At 46.3% G+C, this 22,073-nt stretch overlaps 1 protein-coding gene across 3 annotated transcripts in view; it reads right to left on the reverse strand.

Moving 5' to 3' along the window:
• Positions 1-530: 530 nt before the first annotated feature.
• Positions 531-22,073, reverse strand: part of LOC141148856 (histone lysine acetyltransferase CREBBP-like) — a 275,728-nt gene continuing 254,185 nt past the window's right edge. For all 3 annotated transcript variants that reach the window (XM_073636662.1, XM_073636663.1, XM_073636659.1), the window contains 3 exons: positions 3,946-4,056; positions 3,720-3,837; positions 531-995 (listed from right to left, as the gene is read on the reverse strand). In XM_073636662.1, coding sequence (XP_073492763.1) covers positions 888-995; positions 3,720-3,837; positions 3,946-4,056 — 337 coding nt within the window. In that variant the 3' untranslated portion in view covers positions 531-887. The remainder of the gene's footprint in view (positions 996-3,719; positions 3,838-3,945; positions 4,057-22,073) is intronic.

Raw genomic sequence — 22,073 nt, forward strand, 5'->3', positions numbered from 1 at the left:
ATGAAGCCAATTTTAGGAAAAGGGACACAAAGCCTAACCTAAAAAAAAGCAGGGGTTCTAACACTCACTTGGTTTCCCTCAAATGCCCACAATTAAAATAGGATTGCCTTGAGCTAGAGTTTAGCGCAGTGCTCTAAATCAGTGCTTATCAAGCCTGTCCTCAAGTACCCCCAACAGCCCATGTTTGCAGGTTTTCCTTCATCTTGCACAGATGCTTTAAATCACAGTCAATGGTTTGGTATTTTGGACAGCTATTCTAGAGAAGATAAATTCACAAAACATGTCCTGTCGGGGGTACTTGAGGACTGAGGCAGAGAACCACTGCAGTAAAAAGGAAAATTGAATACTTACCGCTCTATAATTTTCCTTTCCTGGTGCCTATCCATGGCAGCATACACACAATCCATGCATATGCTACCGTGAAGGCACCAGGAAAGTAACTTAGACACCTGTTTTGTTTTGACATGCCAATCAGCCTAGTTAAGCTGCAGCTGGGAAATCTGTTGCGTGAAAAACAAAAAACAAACATCTAAATTTGCATTAAATTTTATTGGTCAACAAAACAGGAAAAGAGCAAGGAAAGCAAAAAAACAAAACAAAACACACATGTATGTTAATTTGGGACACTAACAGAAAATGGTTTTTGAGAGGTCTGATCATTTTGCATTGGAAATTAACAGGAGATAAAAGGACATGCTCTTTTTGCCCACAGACATGCTCTAAAATCTTGTGTAAAATCTTTCCAGAAGGGCAGGGGCTGTTAAAGCCGCACAGAGAAAGGCGAGGCCCATTTTCTATTAACTCCCATAATTTTTGAATTGGATGTCCAAAAAACGTATATAGGGGGAATGACTGGGTGTCCACAAACTTCTGGCCATATAGTGTATTTATAAGGTCTGATTCCTCATAGCATTCTCTAGGCGTGACCTTCGCTTCTCCTCTAGTACCTTTTGGATTTTATAAATTTTCTCTGCGATCAAATGGTAGTAATTATCCTGGATGAAATGAAATAGACAGGAGGTAAACAGACCAGCAGAAAATGTAAAACTCTAATTCCACTATTGCACAATCATTATATTTAAACTCCATGGCTCCATGAGTAGAACACAGGTTCACTTTAACCAGTTAAAGACCGCCTACCACAGATGTACTGCGGCAGGGCGGCTGTATTGTGCGAAACGACCTACCTGTACGTCATTTTGTGCAAAGGATAGCGGGCGCACCTGCACGCCGCTGGAGGCGAGCCAATCAGCGGGGCCGGCAGAAGCGATGTTCGCCGGGACCCGGTGATTGTTCCTCAGAGAGGCAGAATGGAGATCTGCCTATGTAAACAAGGCAGATCGCCGTTCTGACAGTGGAGAACACAGATCTCTGTGTTCTCCCAACCAGTCCATCCCCCACACAGTTAGTAAGCATCCCCTAGAGACACAGTTAACCCTTTGATCACCCCTGGTGTTAACCCCTGCCCCGCCAGTGTCCTTAGTACAGTAACAGTGCATATTTTTAGCACTGACAACTGTAATACTGTCACTGGTTCCCAAAAAAGTGTTAAAAATGTCATGTGTCCGCCACAATGTTGTAGTCCCGCTAAAAAGCGCTGATCGCCACCATTACTAGTAAAAAAAATAAAAATGCCATAAAAATATCCCATAGTTTGTAGACACTATAACTTCTGCGCAAACCAATCAATATACGCTTATTGGGATTTTTTTTACCAAAAATATCTAGCAGAATACATATTGGCCTAAATTGATGAAGAAATTCGATTTGTAAAATTTTTTTATTGGATATGTTTTATAGCAGAAACCAAAAATATATATTTTTTCTTTTTCAAAATGGTCACACTTTTTTTTTGTTTATAGCGCAAAAACTAAAAACCGCAGAGGTGATCCAATACCACCAAAAGAAAGCTCTATTTGTGGGAAAAAAAGGACATCAATTTTATTTGGGTACAGCGTCGCACGACTATGCAAATCTCAGTTAAAATAACGTAGTGCCGTATCGCAAAAAATGGCCTGATCATGAAGGGGGTAAAACCTTTCGGGGCTGAAGTGAAATAAAAATAGTTAGACAAACTATATAGCAAAAGTGGTATCATATACTGTAGATTGCCGTGCTGAATGTGATACTGTACCAACAAACAAAACTTGAATCTAGTGATATGAAATTTAAAATCTAAAGTCAGTCTAAATGCATGTAAGTGAAAAAATATAAAAACAGTCCAAGATGAATCTTCAAAGACACTTGACAAATATTGTAGTGTATTCAATCCAATTTTGTGATCACCACATGAGCCGTCACCAATTATAAGAAATTGTCTCCTACCAGAACGGAATGACTCCATTACAGAGTCAGATGAGCCAGTTAATGACAATCCTCTTATAGAGAAAGCCGGTGTCTTGCCGGATAAGTTACCTCGGCGGATAAGTTCCCCCCCTGTACTGCACAGGCGCAGCGCCTGCGCAGTACGAACTACTAACAGCCACCGGAGATAGCCGAAGCTCAAAATCCACAATCAGCTGTACACGGCGCCTGCGCCCTGGGTCCAGGTTTCTTCCCTACCATCCAAGTGGACCTAGAGGGGGAATCTAAAAGAGCCGAGCGAAGCGAGGCCGTGCCCGAAGCGTGGCGAGCGAAGCGAGCCCGCGAGGGGCCCTCTTACAGGCGCCGTGTACAGCTGATTTGGACCTATTCCCCTTTGGCTATTTCCGCCGGATCCTACTGCGCAGCGCCTGCGCAGTAGAGGGGGGTCCTTATCCGCCGAGCGGAACTTTCTCGGCAGAACACCGGCTCACAATACTTGGCTGGAGTTCCACAGTGTAGCTCACTCTCCAAAATATGGTAACATTAATGGTAACCATATAATACACGAAATTCCACATGAAATCAAAATGGAACAATCCACAGTGTAAATCCGACTAAAACCCTTAGGCTTGGTTCACATTAGTGCAAATTGGATGCGGCTTTCTCCGCATCCAATTCGCATGTCAGGAGAATGTGACCGGCACTCAATAGAGCAGGTTCACACATCTCTGTGACAGCTGCGGAGCGGTTTGCAGAAGAGTCCTGTGCGTCTTCTGGTCCATTTTAGGTCCGAATCTAGCCAAAAATCCTGGCCTGATTGGTCCCTGAAACGGAAAACAGTCCAGAGAGGCGTGGCAATGTTTGGTGCATTAGCTCCGCCCAACGTGTTTCATCTTAGTAGACACCATCGATGTCATCTTTGTCAAGCATCATAGCTTATTTTGAAGATTCATCTTGGACCGTTTTCATATTTTTTCACTCACATGCATTTATGTGGAATTTAAATTTTGAATTTCATATCACTAGACTAGAGTTTTGTTTGTACAGTATCACATTCAGCGCGGCAATCTATATAATACCACTGTTGCTAAGCTTATGCACCCTGCACTCAGAGTGATGATAATGCTGGGGTGAAGAGGTTGAAGGAGGGGATGCGCTTCCAATCTAGAGTTGGATTTTAAACAGAGAGCAAGTCACAATTCTGCTTCATCAAATGTAGTCATGCATGTAGGGATCCCTGAACATAATACACCAGAAAAAAATCAGATACAAAACTGTATTCTTAAATGTAAATACAGTATAACACAATATCCAGACTACTTTCAGAAGAAGGTCAGTAATTGAAGCCTCCATAGCTCTTTCATGACATTCTTATCATAACAAAGCCCTGTAAAACACTGTAGGACAATACATACTTGGCTATTGGCAGACTCAAACATGATCCCCTCAACCTTCTTAGCATACGCCACCAGGTTCTCCACGCGCGGATCTCTAAGGGCAGCTGGATCAGTTGTAGGGAAGATTGCATGGACCCTGTAATTAGGACGACATTGGATTTACTATCTCAGGGAAATAGAGGACAATTCACTTCCTAAACCTCCAGTATAGCCCAACATCAATTCTATATTGTGATTGACTTACAGTTTGTGAACAATGTGGTTTCGAAGATCCTGAGTAACGTGTTGGTGCCAGGCTTTGCTCACCTCTGAAGTGCGCTCAGCAGTTGGCATAGTTCCCATGTTGCCATCTTGTCTGTGATTATTTCCATAATTCAGTAAAGAAGTGAAATGAGAAAAACGGACAAGCATTAGCTATGGGCATTTTTCATAAGCAGCAATATACAGCAGCCATTGTGAGTAGATGAAGAGGACCAAATACCTATATAGATCAAATGTAATCAAGGATAATTTTGGCAATTGTCTCAGGCTCTGCCAGGTGCTGTTGGGTGGGGAGTGTCAGTACACCCCTACAGCTTCATACTGTGCATTTGGGCCAATTCAGGGACAGAAATGGAACCCAGCCTGGATTCCTGAGTCTGCAGTTGGCAGCTGTGCTGTGACTGCTGCAGAATATGAATCTGGCTGGCTGTCGTTTCCTCCCATTGTGCTGAATAAAAGAGGCTTAGATTACAGCTGGCTGGATTCAGTCTGTGGCCATGCTGAGCTTGGGGCAGACTCTAAAGCTGGGTACACAGTATTTGTTTTTTTTTCTTCAACCCCGAGGGTTGAAGGAAAAAAAAAAAAGTGTCATCTCCGGTCGGAGCCGCTGTACTAACCATGTGAAGTTAGTCCAGCGATCTTCCCCACTGAGCTGTTGTGTTCTGACAGGGGGACAGCCCCCCCGCCAGAACATTCCGATCAGCGCTCTCTCTCTGCCATTGGCTGAGAGTGCTGATCAGGAGTCGATCGGATATTGGTTTTCCAGCATGCACATCCGACAGAAGCCAGCCACATGACCGGCTTCTGTTGGACAGACTGGCATACACACAGGCAGAATGTTGGCTTTTTTTTCTGAACCAGACATTTTGCCTGTGTTTATGGGGCTTTAACGGAGCCTATTGTCACTTCCTTCAGGCCACTGTACAGGCACCTGGAGTAAAAGGATGAAAGAGGTGTGACACAACACAGTGGTGCTACAGAAAGCGAGGCAACTGGCCCATGGTCACTGATTTTTTTTCCTACCTTTCCACCTCCTTATTGAAGAAGAAATAAAGTAAGGGTAGCATGACGGTAGGGCAGGGCCTGGACTGGACATAGGTAAGCAAGACTAAGGGAAGTTAACATGATATATATATTTAAACTGCCATGCCAATGCATAGATACAGTAGATGCTAACAGACCCACACTGCATCACATCCTAATACAAAGCATATGCATTGTGGTGTTCTGCAGTGTGGGTCTGTTGCCAATTACTGTACCTTTGCATACCTCCCAACTTTCTGAGAAGGGAACGAGGAACACCTATTAGCAAAAGAATGTAAGCATAGGACCACACCCTGCCACGCCCCCTTAAAATGAGACTTGTACAAAAAATTATTAGTTATACTCACAAGTACTTTTTTTTACCACTACTATTCCTTTATACCAGGTTTTGGCATTTACAAATGCAGTAATTTAGAAATTGGATGAAAGGTTTAGCACTGGGAAATAATTTTTGAGAGATAAAATAGTTCATTTTATATACAACTATACAGATCAGACCAAAATAAGGAGCAAATGAGGGCGAAAGAAGGATAGAGGGACTTTGTTCCCAATCAGGGTCAGTCCCTCAAAATCAGGAACAATTGGGAGCTATGCCTTTGTACTGGGGTACCAATGTAGCAAGTAAAAAAATAAACCTCCCAGCAATGATATTATTAGGTTGCAGCTAGAGGGAGCTCTAATGAGTTGTAGTGTGACTTCAGGGGACTAACAACACACAAGCTCACATTAAAGTGTTACTAAAGGCAGGGCCGGCCCTACCATGGGTCCCGGTGGGTCTATTGGACCCGGGCGGCACGTTCAGAAGGGACGCAAATTGACGCCCAAGACAGTGGCGGAACTCCCGCCCGTCCACCCGCTCTGCTGCTTGTTTCACTGTGGGGGGACCGCTGCCTATCCCACTGTGAGGGGGCCCGGTGCCACTGCTGTTAGAGGTAATGACAGAAGTCTGCAGAGCACTCGCTGCCATATCCACACAGCAGACCTCCCGCGCATCCTATCCACGGCTCCCCACCACCGCTGCTGCCTCTGACTGAACCCCCCCACCACCACATCTGCCTCTGACTGAACCCCCCCACCACCACATCTGCCTCTGACTGAAACCCCCCACCACATCTGCCTCTGACTGAACCCCCCCACCAACACATCTGCCTCTGACTGAACCCCCCACCACCACATCTGCCTCTGACTGAACCCCCCCACCACCACATCTGCCTCTGACTGAAACCCCCCACCACATCTGCCTCTGACTGAACCCCCCCCACCAACACATCTGCCTCTGACTGAACCCCCCCACCAACACATCTGCCTCTGACTGAACCCCCCCCACCACCACATCTGCCTCTGACTGAACCCCCCCCCCCCACCACCACATCTGACTCTGACTGAAACCCCTCTCACCACCGCTGCCTCTGATCGACCACCCCCACAACCACCACCGCTGCCTCTGACTGAACCCCCCCCACAACCACCACCGCCTCTGACTGAACCCCCCCCCCACAACCACCACATCTGTCTCTGACTGAACCCCCCCACCACATCTGCCTCTGACTGAAACCCCCCCTCACCACTGCTGCCTCTGACTGAACCCCCCCCCACAACCACCGCCGCCTCTGACTTAACCCCCCCCCACCACCACTACTGCCCCTGACTGAACCCCCCCACCACCACATCTGCCTCTGACTGAAACCCCCTCCCACCACTGCCTCTGACTGAACCCCCCCCACCACATCTGCCTCTGACTGAAACCCCCCCCCTCACCACCGCTGCCTCTGACTGAACCTCCCACCACCACCACCACATCTGCCTCTGACTGAACCCCCCCCACAACCTCCACCGCTGCCTCTGACTGAACCCACCCCCCACAACCACCACCGCCTCTGACTGAACCACCACCACCACTGCCCCTGACTGAACCCCCCCCACCACCACCACTGCCCCTGACTGAATCCCCCTCCCACCATCAAATCTGCCTCTGACTGAACCCCCCTTTCACCACCACATCTGTCTCTGACTGAAACCCCCCACTACCACTGCCTCTGTCTAAACCCCTCACCACTGCTTCTCTGGCTGAACCCCGCCTACCAACACATCTGCCTCTGACTGAACCCACCCCACCACCACCACTGCTTCTGACTGAACCCCACCTCCACCACATCTGCCTCTGACTGAACCCCCCCACCAATGCCACCTCTGTCTAAACCCCTTCACTACAGCTGCTTTGGACTGAAACCGCCCACCACCACCACCACCACCACTGTTGCATGTATATCGGAATTTCTGATCAATGTAACTTTAGTTTTAATTGTCATGATATAAAATAATGGATGTAGGGGGGTAGCAGTGGGGGGGGCAGCATTCATTCTTGGACCCAGGCAGCACATTGTCTTGGGCCAGCCCTGACCAAAGGCATCATTTTTTTAAAATTAAAATAAATACCTATGTTATACACACCTGCTCTGCAGGGCTGGTGCAAGGATTTTTGACACCCTAGGCAAAACCTAATTTTGCCGCCCCCCCTGGCTCCACCCCTGACTCCACCCCTTTGCCCTGCCCATGTATACCCTACCTTTTTAATGAAGCGCCCATCAAATGCAGCCCACCAGCACTCATCAAATGCAGCCCACCAGCACCCATCAAATGCAGCCTACCAGCGCCCATCAAATGCAGCCTCACCATTGCCCATTAATGCAGCCTACCAGTGCCCATCAATGCAGCTTCACCAGCACCCATCAAATGCAGCCTCACCAGCGCCCATCAAATGCAGCCTACCAGTGCCTATCAATGCAGCCTACCAGCACCTATCAATGCAGCCTACCAGTGCCCATCAATGAATGTTTGCTTGCTTCCATTCATTTGGGAGTCAGGACACAGACACAGTCCTCTGCTGTGCCTCTGACACTATGCGCAAACGGGGCAGCGGCTGCCTGCTGATGCTTGCTGCAGAGAGAAGAGAGTAGGAATACCTGTGGCCGGACGCCCTAGGCAGCTGCCTAGTGGTAGCCCCAGTCCTGCTGCTCTGTGCAGTGGTATTGCTCAAAGCAGCCCCTCCTCTTCTCAGGTTGTCAATTTCCATTTTGAGTGGCAGGTAGTTTGTATGCTAGTCTTGGCCAATCATTAATCTGCTTGGGAATACCCGGGACTCCCATATAAAAGTGGGTCAAGTGGTGTTCAGAGAGGTTCGTTTGCAGTCCTGCTCTGAGGAGCAGAGGAGGCCAGCCTGGCTCCCCAATGGAGCTTTTCCCTTGCAGTGAAGGGGGAATGGGGAACTGGTCCTCCATGAAGGAACAAACGACACTCCACAGCATGTGATCGCTGGTGTCATTGGCCGCCCCTGCGGGAAGGGGAGCGGGCCACGAAGAAGAAAAGGAGCTAAGGATCATTGCGGGAGAAGTAGCAACAAAGCAGAAGGAAACTGGGCGATCGCTCGTTTATGAGTGACACACGGGCTATTGATCAAGTGAGTGAAAAGCCCCAGGGAGGGGTACTGTCCAGAGGCTGAAGGATGTTGGTACGCAAGTCAGTGAGATGGGCAGTGATGGCCTGTGACTTTGGGTTCAACAATGCCCCTGGATTCCAATCAGTCAAGCGGGAGGAGTTATTCAGAGTGACTTTTCTTTAGCTCAACTTGGAAGTACCATGCAGATGGGAAGTAGTGGTAAACAGGTAGCGGTGAAGCTGCAAGCACATATATAGAGATACGGACAGTTCTTTAAAAGTCACATAGATGAAGAAGTTATTCAGAGTGACTCTTTATCAACTTTTCTCTATAAAAAATCTACTTCCATCTTCCCTGATTTAAGAGATCATTTGAAGATGATTTCTTAACTATCCGCAACTGATCATAGAATTCCTGCAAGATTCACTTAAAAGATGATAATGTAACGAAAGAGCATCTCAGAGGAAGTCCTTCTCCTATCCCAGTTTGTGTTGTTGAATAAAGCAAGTGAAAAAGCACTAAGGACTGTGACTTGTAAATCTATGGGCTGCGACGGTTAGGTGGTAGACGTGAATTACAGATATAACATTTAATCAGCCGCTCCTCCGGGAGTATGCGCTACACTGAGATTACAGTGATCGGTGTTCTCGCATACAATACCTGTCACAGCCAGAGATCCCTGCTGTGCTGTGTCATCCAGTGATTAGTGCTAACGATCCCGCTATGCACTGGTAGGTCACTGATGAGCTGCACTGGGGGGCCACTGAGGGGGCCATTGATGAGCTGCACTGGGGCCACTGATGAGCTACACTGGGGGCCACCGATGAGCTACACTAGGTGACTAGGGGCCACCGATGAGCTACACTAGGGGCCACTGATTGCTGTTAAAACAATCTCAAAGCGGCAGTAGGAGCAATATTTCTAATACTGAATTACAGCAGAGTACAGTGTGTATAATATATAGTTATGGGATGTGTCTACAGTTCAGTAATGATTACATTAAGTAAGTAAGGGCAATATGATTATCTCCTGTTGCGGCTGGAGGGGAGAGAACAGGTTTTTTTTTAGGGCTGTAACCTATCATACCGTGTGTTAAGTATGGCTTGCTGGCTGCAGAATGAGGGGTGTTGAATTATGTTGTAGTGGGCTTGTTCACATTTACATGTACAAGCCTAGTGTACCTCCCACATTCATTATAATTTGCAAAGCATGATGGGAAATGTAGTCTGATTACAGAGTAAAGAGAGGAGAGAGGATACGATGCAATCCCTGTTCTAAGAGATCCTCCCTGCCAGAAAAGATGATGCATTTTTTGAATCACAGAGCTGACTTCCTGAAAATTCAATTAGTCATATCTCTTAAACTCTAATGCCCCGTACACACGGTCGGATTTTCCGATGGAAAATGTCCGATCGGAGCGTGTTGTCGGAAATTCCGACCGTGTGTGGGCTTCATCGGACATTTTCCATCTGATTTTCCGACACACAAAGTTGGACAGCAGGAGATAAAATTTTCCAACAACAAAATCCGATCGCGTCAATTCCGACCGTGTGTGGCCTGTTCCGACGCACAAAGTGCCACGCATGCTCAGAAGAAATTCCGAGACGGGACAGCTCGTTCTGGTAAACTTAGCGTTCGCAATGGATACAGCACTTTCGTCACGCTGCAATGTTCAAAATGGTTTAATACAGTGCACTCTCTTCTTCTTTATAATGTGACAAGAATATAGTAGTTTTGATGCTCATATTCACACACACTTCTCACAAACTTCTTTCGTTACTATTTGTCTGGATTCCCTCAATATATTTTGATTTCTCACATCTGACAACATTTTTTTTATATTTTATTTTTTATTTTTTGGCTTTAATGTTGAATCTTTTTTTGTGTTTCTCTTTTTTTTTTTTTTTTTGGGTGATTTTGATTTGTACTCCCGAAAATGTTTGTGTGTGTTTTTTGTGACAAGTTACCACAACACCATTAATATGTTGTTCTATTTAATCTGTAGGAGATTGTTTGGTGTTGTTGTCCCTTGTTAATTTCACATTGTACTTTAGAAATGTACCTGAATCGTCACCAACAAACTGTCCTTTTTGGATGAAAACACACACAGGAGAGTAGAATTTACCTAAAAAATTTTATTAAGGGCTCACAACTATAAACAAAGAGGGAGGCAATGCTGGAGAAACTGCAGAAGTGGGTGAAGCCTTGGACCCCCAGGGCAGACATCAATTATTTAAAAGCTAAATTGGTGGCCTGAGGAGTCCTTATCTTAGGGAGGGCAGTCTGGTCCAGAAGTCCCAGAGATCCGGAAAGCAGCAGATGACATCTGTGTCCCCAGGCTGTGGTCATACAAGAGACTGCATCTTCTGTCAGACCAGACTGAACCCAGGGTCATCACACTTTGGTCTTCCTTCCACGCTTCCTTCCAGGCTGTGGCTGTGGTGGTGGAATTGTGGCAGCAGGAGGAGGAGGAGGATCGTCGATCTCAATGACATCCGTCTTGGGTGTTAGTTCCCCACTCACCCCCTTACGTAGGACTTTATAAATCAGGACCTCAGAGAGCCTGCGTTGACCCTCCTGCATGCCCTGCAATTTGGTGGCAGCCATGCAGGCAAAGGCCTCTTCAGGAGTGGGTAAGGCTCTGAGGGACACAGAAGCCTCCTGGATCAGCCTGTATGCTGAATCCTGCACAGGACTGGGAGTCATCTTCCTGGCTCGTTTATGTGGCAGGCGGAGGGGAGGAACCTGAGACTCAGTCAGGCTGCGACTGGTCCCAGGCTTCTCTTGGCTGACACTTAGCCCCGCCTCCTCCCACTGCCACTAATCCCTGCCTCCTGCTGGCTGTCACATTCCACAACCTCCTCCTGGCTGAGGTCTTCCTGTGTATGAAAAAGGGACATAGTTTTAGTATTTTTTCAATCAATCACACACAATTTTCACCTCCTGACTGCTGCAAATTCAATGTTAACAAATATAACAGACTATCCTTCTGAGCCCAGCAGTTTTCATTCTTGTGGCAATTTTGGGTGCCCACTACTGTGTATTGATATGTAAAACACTTTTTTCAATCAGCAATTAGTGATCAATAATAACATCTAATAAACATCATTTATTTCTTGACCAGAAATCTGTAGCACAATGCTATACCTGACTCCAGCTGGGCTCCTCCATTTCTTCCTGGCTGGAAGGCCCAGGTTGGACATCGGAAGCCTCAGCTGGGGTGGAAGGAAGAGTGGAAGGAAGGGTGGAGAGGGATTCCCTGACTTCAGTGTGGTCTGACAGAAATCGCAGTCTCTCATAGTACCATAGTCTGGGGACATAAACGTCATCTGCTCCAGCTCCTGATCTCTGGGAATCTGTGACCTTCTTGCGCTCCCTAAGATATGTGCTCCTCAGGCCACCAATTTTGGCTTTTAAATAGGGGATGGTTGCCGTGGGGACCACCAGCGTCACCAACTCCAGCAGTTTCTCCAGCGCTGCCTGCCTCTTCTGTTTGTGGTTATAGTGGGGGTGTCTCACCTGCCACAGACAGGGCAGCTCCCTGTACTTGTCTATGAACAGGGGCAGGAAATTGTGGTCGTTGAAGCCATCCATTTTCTCTGCAATACACAAGACAAACCCTAATGTCAGGCCAAACTCCCCTAATCTTGTTACAATATAGGCTTCCATTTCGAAGCAGTATAGGCCCAAGTTTAGATCCTACCTTCGTTAGCACGATCGGCGTCTCCGATGCTCCTTCCACCGCTCACAGATCGTACGTAAGACACACGTGTGTTACGCTTTATACACACTGCGCATGCGTATAACTCCGCCCGCCCCTGACGTTCTTTCTAGTCTATTCCCCGCCCCTTTTCGTTCGGCGCAGTGGGGGAAGAGCACATGGCGGATAGACAGCAGGTGCGTGCTAATTGTAGCAACGAGGAGGAGGAAAGGCCGGAGCCTGAAACGTCCCGATCCAGAAGGAGATTGAAGGACTCAAATATGTCCTTTGGGGAGATGTTGGAGATGGTGGACATCCTGAAGAAGGCCGACTATGATGGAAAGTATGGGCCTTACCCCAACCCCAATGTCTGAAAGGCCAAGATCATGGCGAAAGCGGTCAGGAGTCTGCACCGGAAATTCGGGGTACGACGATCGATAGATCAGCTCAGGAAGCGGTGGTCGGACCTGAAATTACGAGAGCATGAGCAGTACAGAAAGATCCGGAGAGTGCTGCAAAAAAGTAAGTAGTTGTGCTGTGTTCCTATTCTTTATGTTTATTACGTTCGTGCTGCTCCATGTGCTTTTAGGAACTGTTGTACAGTTTAAAATGGCAACTTTCATGTTCATGGGCACATTATTCGTTCGGATCACACATTTTTCTTTCGGACTATAAAATACCATTGTTTAGACCATATGCATTTGGCCAGCATTTTGAGGCCCTATACTTGTCTTCAAAGAATTGGGTTGTGTAGATGGCTTTGTTACTAGAATGAAATGCAAACTAGATTGTGTGTAAGGAGAGGACACTGAGCAGCTATTTTCACATCTGGACCCTGGAGCACTAGTGTGGGACACAAGAACACCATTTTTATTAGGGGGGCCACACAGGTGCTCCAGTGTATACTATAGGGGGGGCTACATCTGTGAAGCTTGTACCAAACAGGTAAAGTATTGCAGCTTGACAAAGGGCATTTAAAAAATTACATCTTGGAACTCTGCTAAAATAGACAATTGTACCACACTTCCAAACAATGTTTCCTATTTCTAGTTCTGCCATCAAATATCTGTGTGCTAAGTATACCATTTTTGTTTTACATAGGGGAGAAAAGACTCGGAGGACACCCCTCATCCGAGGAGACCACAGACCCTCCACCTCTGGAAGAAGGGGAAATCCCCCCAACACAAGCTGAGCAGGAGGAAGAAGACGTGGTGGAACTAGTCACCACAACAGGTGAGTGTCTGCAACCACAGGCTCAGATAAGAGATGGATGGCGGCATTTTTTGGAAACAAAAAATATTTTGGGGTTCCTCTCTTTTTAGGTGATCGTGAGGTTGTGGATGAAGATCCTTTCACATCCGAAAGTGCCCAGATCCTGATCGGGGAGATCATGGGGTGTAATTTACAATTGGAAATCATCAAGCAAAACATCAATGATGTTATTCCAAAATATAAAAACATCATTGATGTTTTGGGGCGAGTTTAAAGCCCCTCCAAATCACTTTCTTCTTTTGTGTGCTACAATGTGCTAAATGTTTTTGTGATTTTTCCCAAAGCCAAATTTGGAAGATGCACACGGTGTGTCAACATGCGCTATCTGCCATCACGGGAGATCAATGGACGCGTTTTGGGGGTGCAACCCCTTCCTCAATAATAAAGTAGCTGAGAGGAAGGGCTTGCTCCCCCAAAACACATCCCTTGATCCCCCATGATGGCAGCTAGCACATGTTGACATTGTTAAATTTGTGTGCATCTTCCAAATTAGGCTTTTCCAGGTGTGATTTTCCCCCATCTGAACGCAATATCAAACCCAGTTCCTAAATACTGATGTCTGATATAGCCTTCAAGTTCTACCAAATGTGAACTTTGTAAGATCAAGATTTGTGTCTTTCTTGTTGGTTTTACACAGGCCTGTTTTCTATAAAATGCACATTTTGATTTTGTATAATGCCACCACAAAAATTGGTATACAACAAACATGTTGGTTTGTCAGAAAAACCTTGGGTAAATGCACATGTGATTGTGCTGGTATTAAAAAGATTGTTTATCAAGAATGTGTGGATTATTGTCTCAACGCTACAACGTTTTTGGGGTGATGTAATTGTTGTTTTATGAGAAAATGGGGGTTATTTCCTAAGGGCAAATCCACTTTGCACTACAAGTGCAGTTTAAGTGCAGTTGCAAGTGCACTTGTAGTGAAAAGTGTCTTTGCATTTAGTAAATAACAGCCAACAGTGCTTTGTATAAGGTTACACAATCACGCCATTTTCTGGACTCCACACATTTCTGTCAGGGTCAGTTAAAACAAACACAAGCAGTAAATGTCCACCAAGAATTTTTTTTTTTTTTTTTTATTATAAAAAGGCTTCACAGATTGTCTGGCATATTGATAGCCCCCCTACCCGCAAAGAACTCCAGGTAGCGTAACCGGACATCACGGGCACTCAGGGAGGGCAAGCCAGGACGGCCACTTTCAAGCGCCGTCAGTGTGGTTTGATGCATCATTCCGGCCTCAATGGTTGGCCGAATGTTTTCTTAAAAAGTTATGGAGAACACAGCACGCAAGTATTATATGGTTCAGTTTATACTCCGCCATATGGATGGGTGTGATAAATAGGCGGAACCGGCTGGCCAGGATTCCAAATGTGTTCTCCACCACTCTTCGGGCTCTGGCCAGCCGGTAATTAGAAACCCTCTGTTCCGGGGTGAGGGTCCTCATCGGGAATGGGCGCATCAGGTGGTCCCCCAGCGCAAACGCTTCATCAGCAACGAACACAAATGGGAGACCTTCCACATTGTCCTCTGGAGCTGGCAAGTCCGAGCTGCCATTCTGGAGACGCCTGTAGAACTCCGTCTGGGCGATGACTCCACCATCGGACATCCGGCCATTCTTCCTCACGTCCACATACAAGAAGTCGTAATTAGCCGACACCACCGCCAACATCACTATACTATTAAACCCTATATGCAAACGAGAAGATCTGGACAGCCGCACTCCAGGAAGTAATAATCCAAGTTTCTTTATTTTAAAATCAGGAACACATCAGATACAGGACATCATAGACAGAATGTACAGATCATAGGCTATTATACTATTAAACCCCTTGTAATTATAATAGTACGACCCCGAGTTGGGTGGTGGGACGATGTGGACGTGTTTCCCATCAATTGCCCCTCCGCAGTTAGGAAAGTCCCACCGCTGGGCAAAGTGGGAGGCCACAGTCTGCCATTCCTGTGGCGTGGAAGGAAACTGTTGAGGAAAAAACAATAAACATTACTATTTTTTAACAGAAACATGGCAAGCAGATTATACACAAACATTATGGGGCAACCTCCAGATAGCATTTATTAAGGGGAATTTAACAAGGCCAAAGTATAAGGTACACCTATCATATTCCCCCTCCTCCCCCCCTCTCCTGGGCCATTTCTAACATTATAGGGGGTGTGTGGAAATCTTGGACAGGTAACCCTCTTCACTTCATTGAGAGATTAATGCCTAAATAATGGGTATTACTTTGAACAGACCCTCCTTAGTTACACTATTGGCAGACCACTGGACAGGTAAGAAGTGTCATAATACAAAGATATAAATACACACTGTACACATTTGAGGACATTTGGACATTCTGCTATTACCTATCAAGATAATAATAGGATACAAAAACTTTAAACAGTACCATTGTAAAGTATACAGGCAGGCCCTTGCACTACATGCTTTGGGGAATTCATCCATAAATCTGAGCACAAAATAGATGGGTATAGTGTGTATGGGTTTGGCAAAGTCAGCAGATAGATGATTGAGGATAGATAGAGAATTGGGATCAGCTGACTTAGCAGTTGGGGGAGGGTTACTAAAAATTATTTGGGGACACCACAAAAAAAAGCCTCTGGCACTCTGCCTGAATTTAAATCTAAAATAACATTTCCAAACATTTTAGGGGGTGTTTGGGGTAAAGCACTACTATGGAGCTTATAAAATACATTGTTAAGTGACTACATGAGGTGAATATAGGGCCAGGAGACACCATGCTGGGGAGGTTATTGAAGGGCAAATATGTATGAAGGACCTAAAATAATAATTACATAAAAATCCAGCATGCATGAGAACAAAGGGGACATTCACAGCATATTACAATCATGGTAATTAGGGTATGAGGAAAGAAATACAATATATTAGCAAACATTCAATACAATAAAATGTGACATTAAAGGATAAAAATCTTACCTTCATATACTCCTTCTGCAGGACCTGTATGATGGCAGAACAGGTCTCTGGGATAATGATCCCCAGAGCCTGGGGGGAGATGCCTGTCGAGAACTTCAAGTCCTGCAGACTTCTCCCTGTGGCCAAATACCACAGGGTAGCGACCAGCCTCTGCTCCGGAGTGATGGCTTGCCTCATGCAGGTATCCTGCCTGCTGATATAGGGGGTCAGCGAAGCCAACAAATGGTGAAAGTTCCTGAAATTATCAGGATTATTCTCACGGATCTCACGGAGCAAAGGCATATGAGAGAACTGGTCACGCTGAAGCAACCAATTCTTGGTCCATGAACTCCTCCCCACCCTGTTCATGGACTGGACTTGTGTCAAGGTCAGGACCCCAACACCAAGCCCCCGCACAGCACGAACTCTACGAGGAGTATGCATACGAAACATGGCTAGAAAACGGTCGGCTGCTCAGAACGAAGTAACAGAACGCACTGAAGAACAGCAAGGCCTGTGAAGAGCGACCTGAAAAACAGCAACGAGCAGGCAAGATCACACAGAAAACTCCGATACGAACTGACTGCACGCACTGAAGAGCAGATACAAACCCACAAGCACAAACTGAACGGCAGAAAACGATCTGAAAGCCACGAGTCTGAAAAAGCGCGAATCGTCTCTCACCAAACTTTTACTAACACGAGATTAGCAAAAGGAGCCCAAAGGGTGCCGCGCTTGGTTCTGAACCGGCCTTTTCTAGTCTCGTCGTACGTGGTGTACGTGACCGCGTGGTTGGCGATCGGAAATTCCGACAACTTTGTGCGACCGCGTGTAGGCAAAACAAGTTTGAGCCAACATCCGTCGGAAAAAATCCTAGGATTTTGTTGTCGGAATGTCCGAACAAAGTCCGACCGTGTGTACGCCCTAAAAGAAATTTCACAAATGTGATAACTGTTTAGTGTTTTTTGTGTGTGTGTGTGTGTGGGGGGGTGTACTAATGGGGGATATTTTGAAAATCCCGGAGTTCTGCTTTAAATACAGTTTAGTCACACTTTGTTTATGCTATCTTTGTTCAGTTTAGTGTTTGTTCCGACACCCGCTTTCTCTTTTTAGTATTCTCTTATACAAATTGATGGGTTTTTCCATGCGGCCTGCGCTGCCACTATAAAGAAAGTACGGTAATCATTAGTATAAGGTGATCCATTTCTTTTGGGCACATTAAACTAGGAAAGCAAGAGAACAACAGTGTTTCTGCCTCCTCTTTAAATACAGATACTGCAGGCTAAATCTTTGTCATAGTTCTCACTCAGATCACTGATAATCCTGTAACACCAGCGTCTGGATTAGTAAAAGTAATTTTGTGCAGGTTCTGATTCCTCCCATTGCAGGATGTTAGCAGCACTTAAAGTGGAGTTCCAGCTGCAAAAAATGTTTTTTTAAAAAAAGTCAGCAGCTACAAACACTGTAACTGCTGACTTTTAATAAGGACACTTACCTGTCCAGGGAGCCCGCGATGTCGGCTCCCGAGGCCCATTTGTCTATCGGATCGGGTGCAGGCGCCGCCATTCCAACTAAGGGAAACCGGTGTTCTGTCGAAGTACAGATTTGACGATCAGCTGGAGTGACGTGACCAGGGCACAAGCGCACATCGTAGGAGGCATCTCTCAATGGGAGATACCATTTCATGGCCACAATTGAAACCTATACAAACAGCGGGGGGGGGGGGGGGGGGGGAGACCGTAATTCTCACATTGTGCCTCACTGTTGCTGGGCGGCTTTACAGTGTGCTGATGGTCCGGTTTTGTCTGTGTTGCAGGGTGGGTTTGCTGTGTTGAACGGCCGGTTTTGCCTGTGTGAAAGGACGGGTTGCAACACAGACAAAACCAGCTCTTCAACACAGCCACTAGCCACCCTCCAGCAGCAGCTATGCACAATCTGAGAACTACGGTCTCCCCTGCTGTTTGTATAGGTTTAAATTGTGCCTGTGAAATGGTATCTCCCATCGAGAGATACCTCCTACGATGTGCGCATGCGCCCTCGTTACATCAGCCCAGCTGATTGGCAAATCAGCTGTTGTGCTGTTCCATACAGTGCATGTGCAGTACATACCGGGCACTATTCGATGGGGGGCACTTCTTCACAGAACACCGAGCCTTCAGGCTTCACTGCTGGTTTCCTACTGCGCATGCGCGAGCCGCACGGCACTTCCTGAATGGCCAGTTCATCTTCTGGAACACACAAAGGTCCCAGAAGGCATCGGGGAGAAGAGGACATGACACACTGGGCCACAAGTACACAAGGTACTTCATAAAAGGTAAGTAAGAAGGAGGAAAAAAAATATATATATATATCCAAAATCGAGTGGTGGAGGGGTTGTCATTCCTTTAAGATGAAGTTGAAAAAGTGGGTGGAACTCCACTTTAAACCACTTGCGGACCACCCACCATACATATACTCTGGCAGGGCGGCCGCTCTGTGCCAGATAACATACCAGTGTTGCCAACCGCCCGTAGATTTACGGCAGCCCGTAAAAACAACCCATTTTTCGGGGCGCCCGTGAATGCCTGTTACGGGCACCGGTGCCCGTAAAAATGATGGCCGCAAGCCGGCCACGCAACTGAGCATGCGCCGTTCCGAAGCCGGCCGGGCTCGGGAAAGCTCGTACGCGCTCGGCCGGGCGGCGCATGCGCAGTAACGTAATAACGCCGCCCAGCGCCATTTTCGAATCGATCGAGCGCGGCGGCAAGCTGACAGCTGAGCCTGAGCTGAGCCAGGCGACGAGGCGACTCTGTCCTGTCATGCAGTGCATGACTTGGCTGGCTGCACACACAGGCGGAGGTACGGAGAGAGTGAAGCTGTGGGGGCGGGGGATGGGATTGGGATCTAAAGGAGGACATTACTGGGACTAGAGCCGGGAGAAGTAATATGATGGTGAATAGAGCACATCAGTCTCTGTCCCTGGGCCCTGGCTGCATGGCATATGCAGGGGACAGAGACTGATGTGCTCTATTCACCATCATATTACTTCTCCAGTCCACATCAGATTCATCAGTGTGCTGTGTCCTCCTCCTGTACCCCTTTCACCTCTCCACAGGTCAGGGCAGAGGTGAAAGGGGTACAGGAGGAGGACACAGCACACTGATGAATCTGATGTGGACTGGAGAAGTAATATGATGGTGGACAGGGGAGGAGGCTGCTGTGAGGATGTATCATGTCCGCAGTCTTTGTCCACCTCCTGTATCATGTCCGCAACCTCTGTCCACCTCTTGTAGTATGTCCGCAACCTCTGTCCACCTCCTGTAGTATGTCCGCAGCCTCTGTCCACCTCCTGTAGTATGTCCGCAGCCTCTGTCCACCTCCTGTAGTATGTCCGCAGCCTCTGTCCACCTCTTGTAGTATGTCCGCAGCCTCTGTCCACCTCTTGTAGTATGTCCGCAGCCTCTGTCCACCTCTTGTAGTATGTCCGCAGCCTCTGTCCACCTCTTGTAGTATGTCCGCAGCCTCTGTCCACCTCTTGTAGTATGTCCGCAGCCTCTGTCCCCCTCCTGTAGTATGTCCGCAGCCTCTGTCCACATCCTGTAGTATGTCCGCAGCCTCTGTCCACCTCCTGTAGCATGTCCGCAGCCTCTATCCTTCTCCTGTAGTATGTCCGCAGTCTCTGACCATCTCTTGTCTCTTATCATGTCTGCAGTCTTTGAGGGGATCCTAGAAAGGATTCAAGAGTGGGAGCGCTGCCGGGATGGGGGTTACGGGAAGAGACAGACATGTGTGGACTGTGGAGAGGAGACTATAGAAAAGCCACCAAGCTGGAGCCATCTGACTGAGCCCTGCTGGGTGCACCTGAGAGGAGGTCAGTGACAGTGCCGCCAGGCCAGTCTGGGGGGGGGGGGGGGTCACTGATGTAAGGCGGGAGTGAATACAATAATGTAAGGGGGCACTGATATAAAGGTTCCCCCCTATATTAGTAATCCCGACTTACCTTAGTGTATTCACACTGCGGAAGGTGGTCTCTGGTCACCATCCTGCAGACTCTGATGTAAGGGAGAACTCTCTGCTGGCCGGGTTATAGTAACCTGACCTTCATGTAAATTGAGAAATATGTTTTTTGACTTTTGTTTAACTTAAACACATTGCTAATAGCACTAGCTATGTGTTTATAGTTCAAATATTAATATTTGCAATGTTTAGCACTAAAAACAGTAATTTTAGGTACTTTTTTCGCAGTGTCAGCAAAAAATGTGGATCTGTCAGTAAATTTCATGGGGTTTTTTTTTGCCAGCAAAAAAATTGGCACCGTTTGTAAATTTTGACGTTCTGCCAGTAAATTTCACTTCGGGGGGTTGGCAACACTATAACATACCTAGTACGTGATGTGACACTTCCGGGTCTGGGGCGTGTGCGCTCTCTGCCAGCGACCCACTCCCGCTGTGATCACACATAGCGGGAGCTCAGCAGCAGGTACCGCGGACTCTAGGTCCGCTGGCACCTGCCAATTATACAGTACAAAGGCAGAACGGCAATCTGCCTATGTAAACAAGGCAGATTGCCTTTCGCTCAGTAGGGGAAAGTATTGATCCTGTGTTCCTGCAAAGCAGGAACATGGACCAATGGCTTCCCCTAGTCAAAGCACCTCCCACACAATATGAAAGCACAGGCTAGGCACACAGTTAACCCTTTGATCGCACCTGATGTTAACCCCTTCTCAGCCAGTGTCATTAGTACAGTGACAGTGAATATTTTTAGCACTGATCACTGTATTAGTGTCACTGGTCCCCAAAAAGTGTCCAATTTGTCTGTCACAAGATCACAGTACTGCTATAAGTCACTGATCGCCGCCATTATTAGTAAAAAAAAAAAAAAATGTAATAAAAAAATCCTATAGTTTGTAGACACTATAACTTTTGCGCAAACCAATCAATATACGCTAATTACGATTTTTTTAACAAAAATATGTAGCTGAATACATATTGGCCTAAATTGATGAAGAAATTAGATTTTTTATGTTTTTTTATTGGATAGGTTTTATAGCAGAATGTAAAAAATATTGTTTTTTTTTTTTTTTTTTTAATGTCAGTCTTTTTTGGTTTATAGCGCAAAAAATAAAAACCACTGAGGTGATCAAATACCACCAAAAGAAAGCTCTATTTGTAGGAAAAAAGGACACGACCACGCAATGGTCAGTTAAAGACATGCAGTGCTGTATCACAAAAAATGGCCTGGTCATAAAGGGGGTAAATCTTCTGGAGGTCAAGTGGTTAATGTGTATATAATAAAGCATCACAACAAAATGGACAGGTTTGAAGGGGGCCAACATTAATCTACAACTGTTAGGTTTCAAGATCTATAATGATTCTCTTGTTTGTATTATGAAGGTCATAACTTGCTCTACACTAGTGATATATGATTTTTGGAGGGTTCAACTTCATTATAACAAATAGGTCCACCAAAACAGACACAGAGAAAGTGCTTTTGATTCCAAAAAATCTAATCTTAGTAGTTTGGTAATTTTACACGCATATTTTACATACTACATCTAGGAAACAGCTGCTGAAATTGTGTCTCTGAAAATATGTTTCTGATGTGTCAGTGTGGTATACGTAGACTATAACCCTATGCAAGTTTCTGGTTGTATCAGTAGCAAATTATAGCAGAAATATCAGGACAGCTTATCACTAAGCCTTTCCAGTAGAGGTAAAAGTTTTGGTACCGAAACTGAAAATGCAGGAT

Source organism: Aquarana catesbeiana, linkage group LG06 (genome assembly GCF_042186555.1).
Source record: "Aquarana catesbeiana isolate 2022-GZ linkage group LG06, ASM4218655v1, whole genome shotgun sequence".
Lineage (NCBI taxonomy): Eukaryota > Metazoa > Chordata > Amphibia > Anura > Ranidae > Aquarana > Aquarana catesbeiana.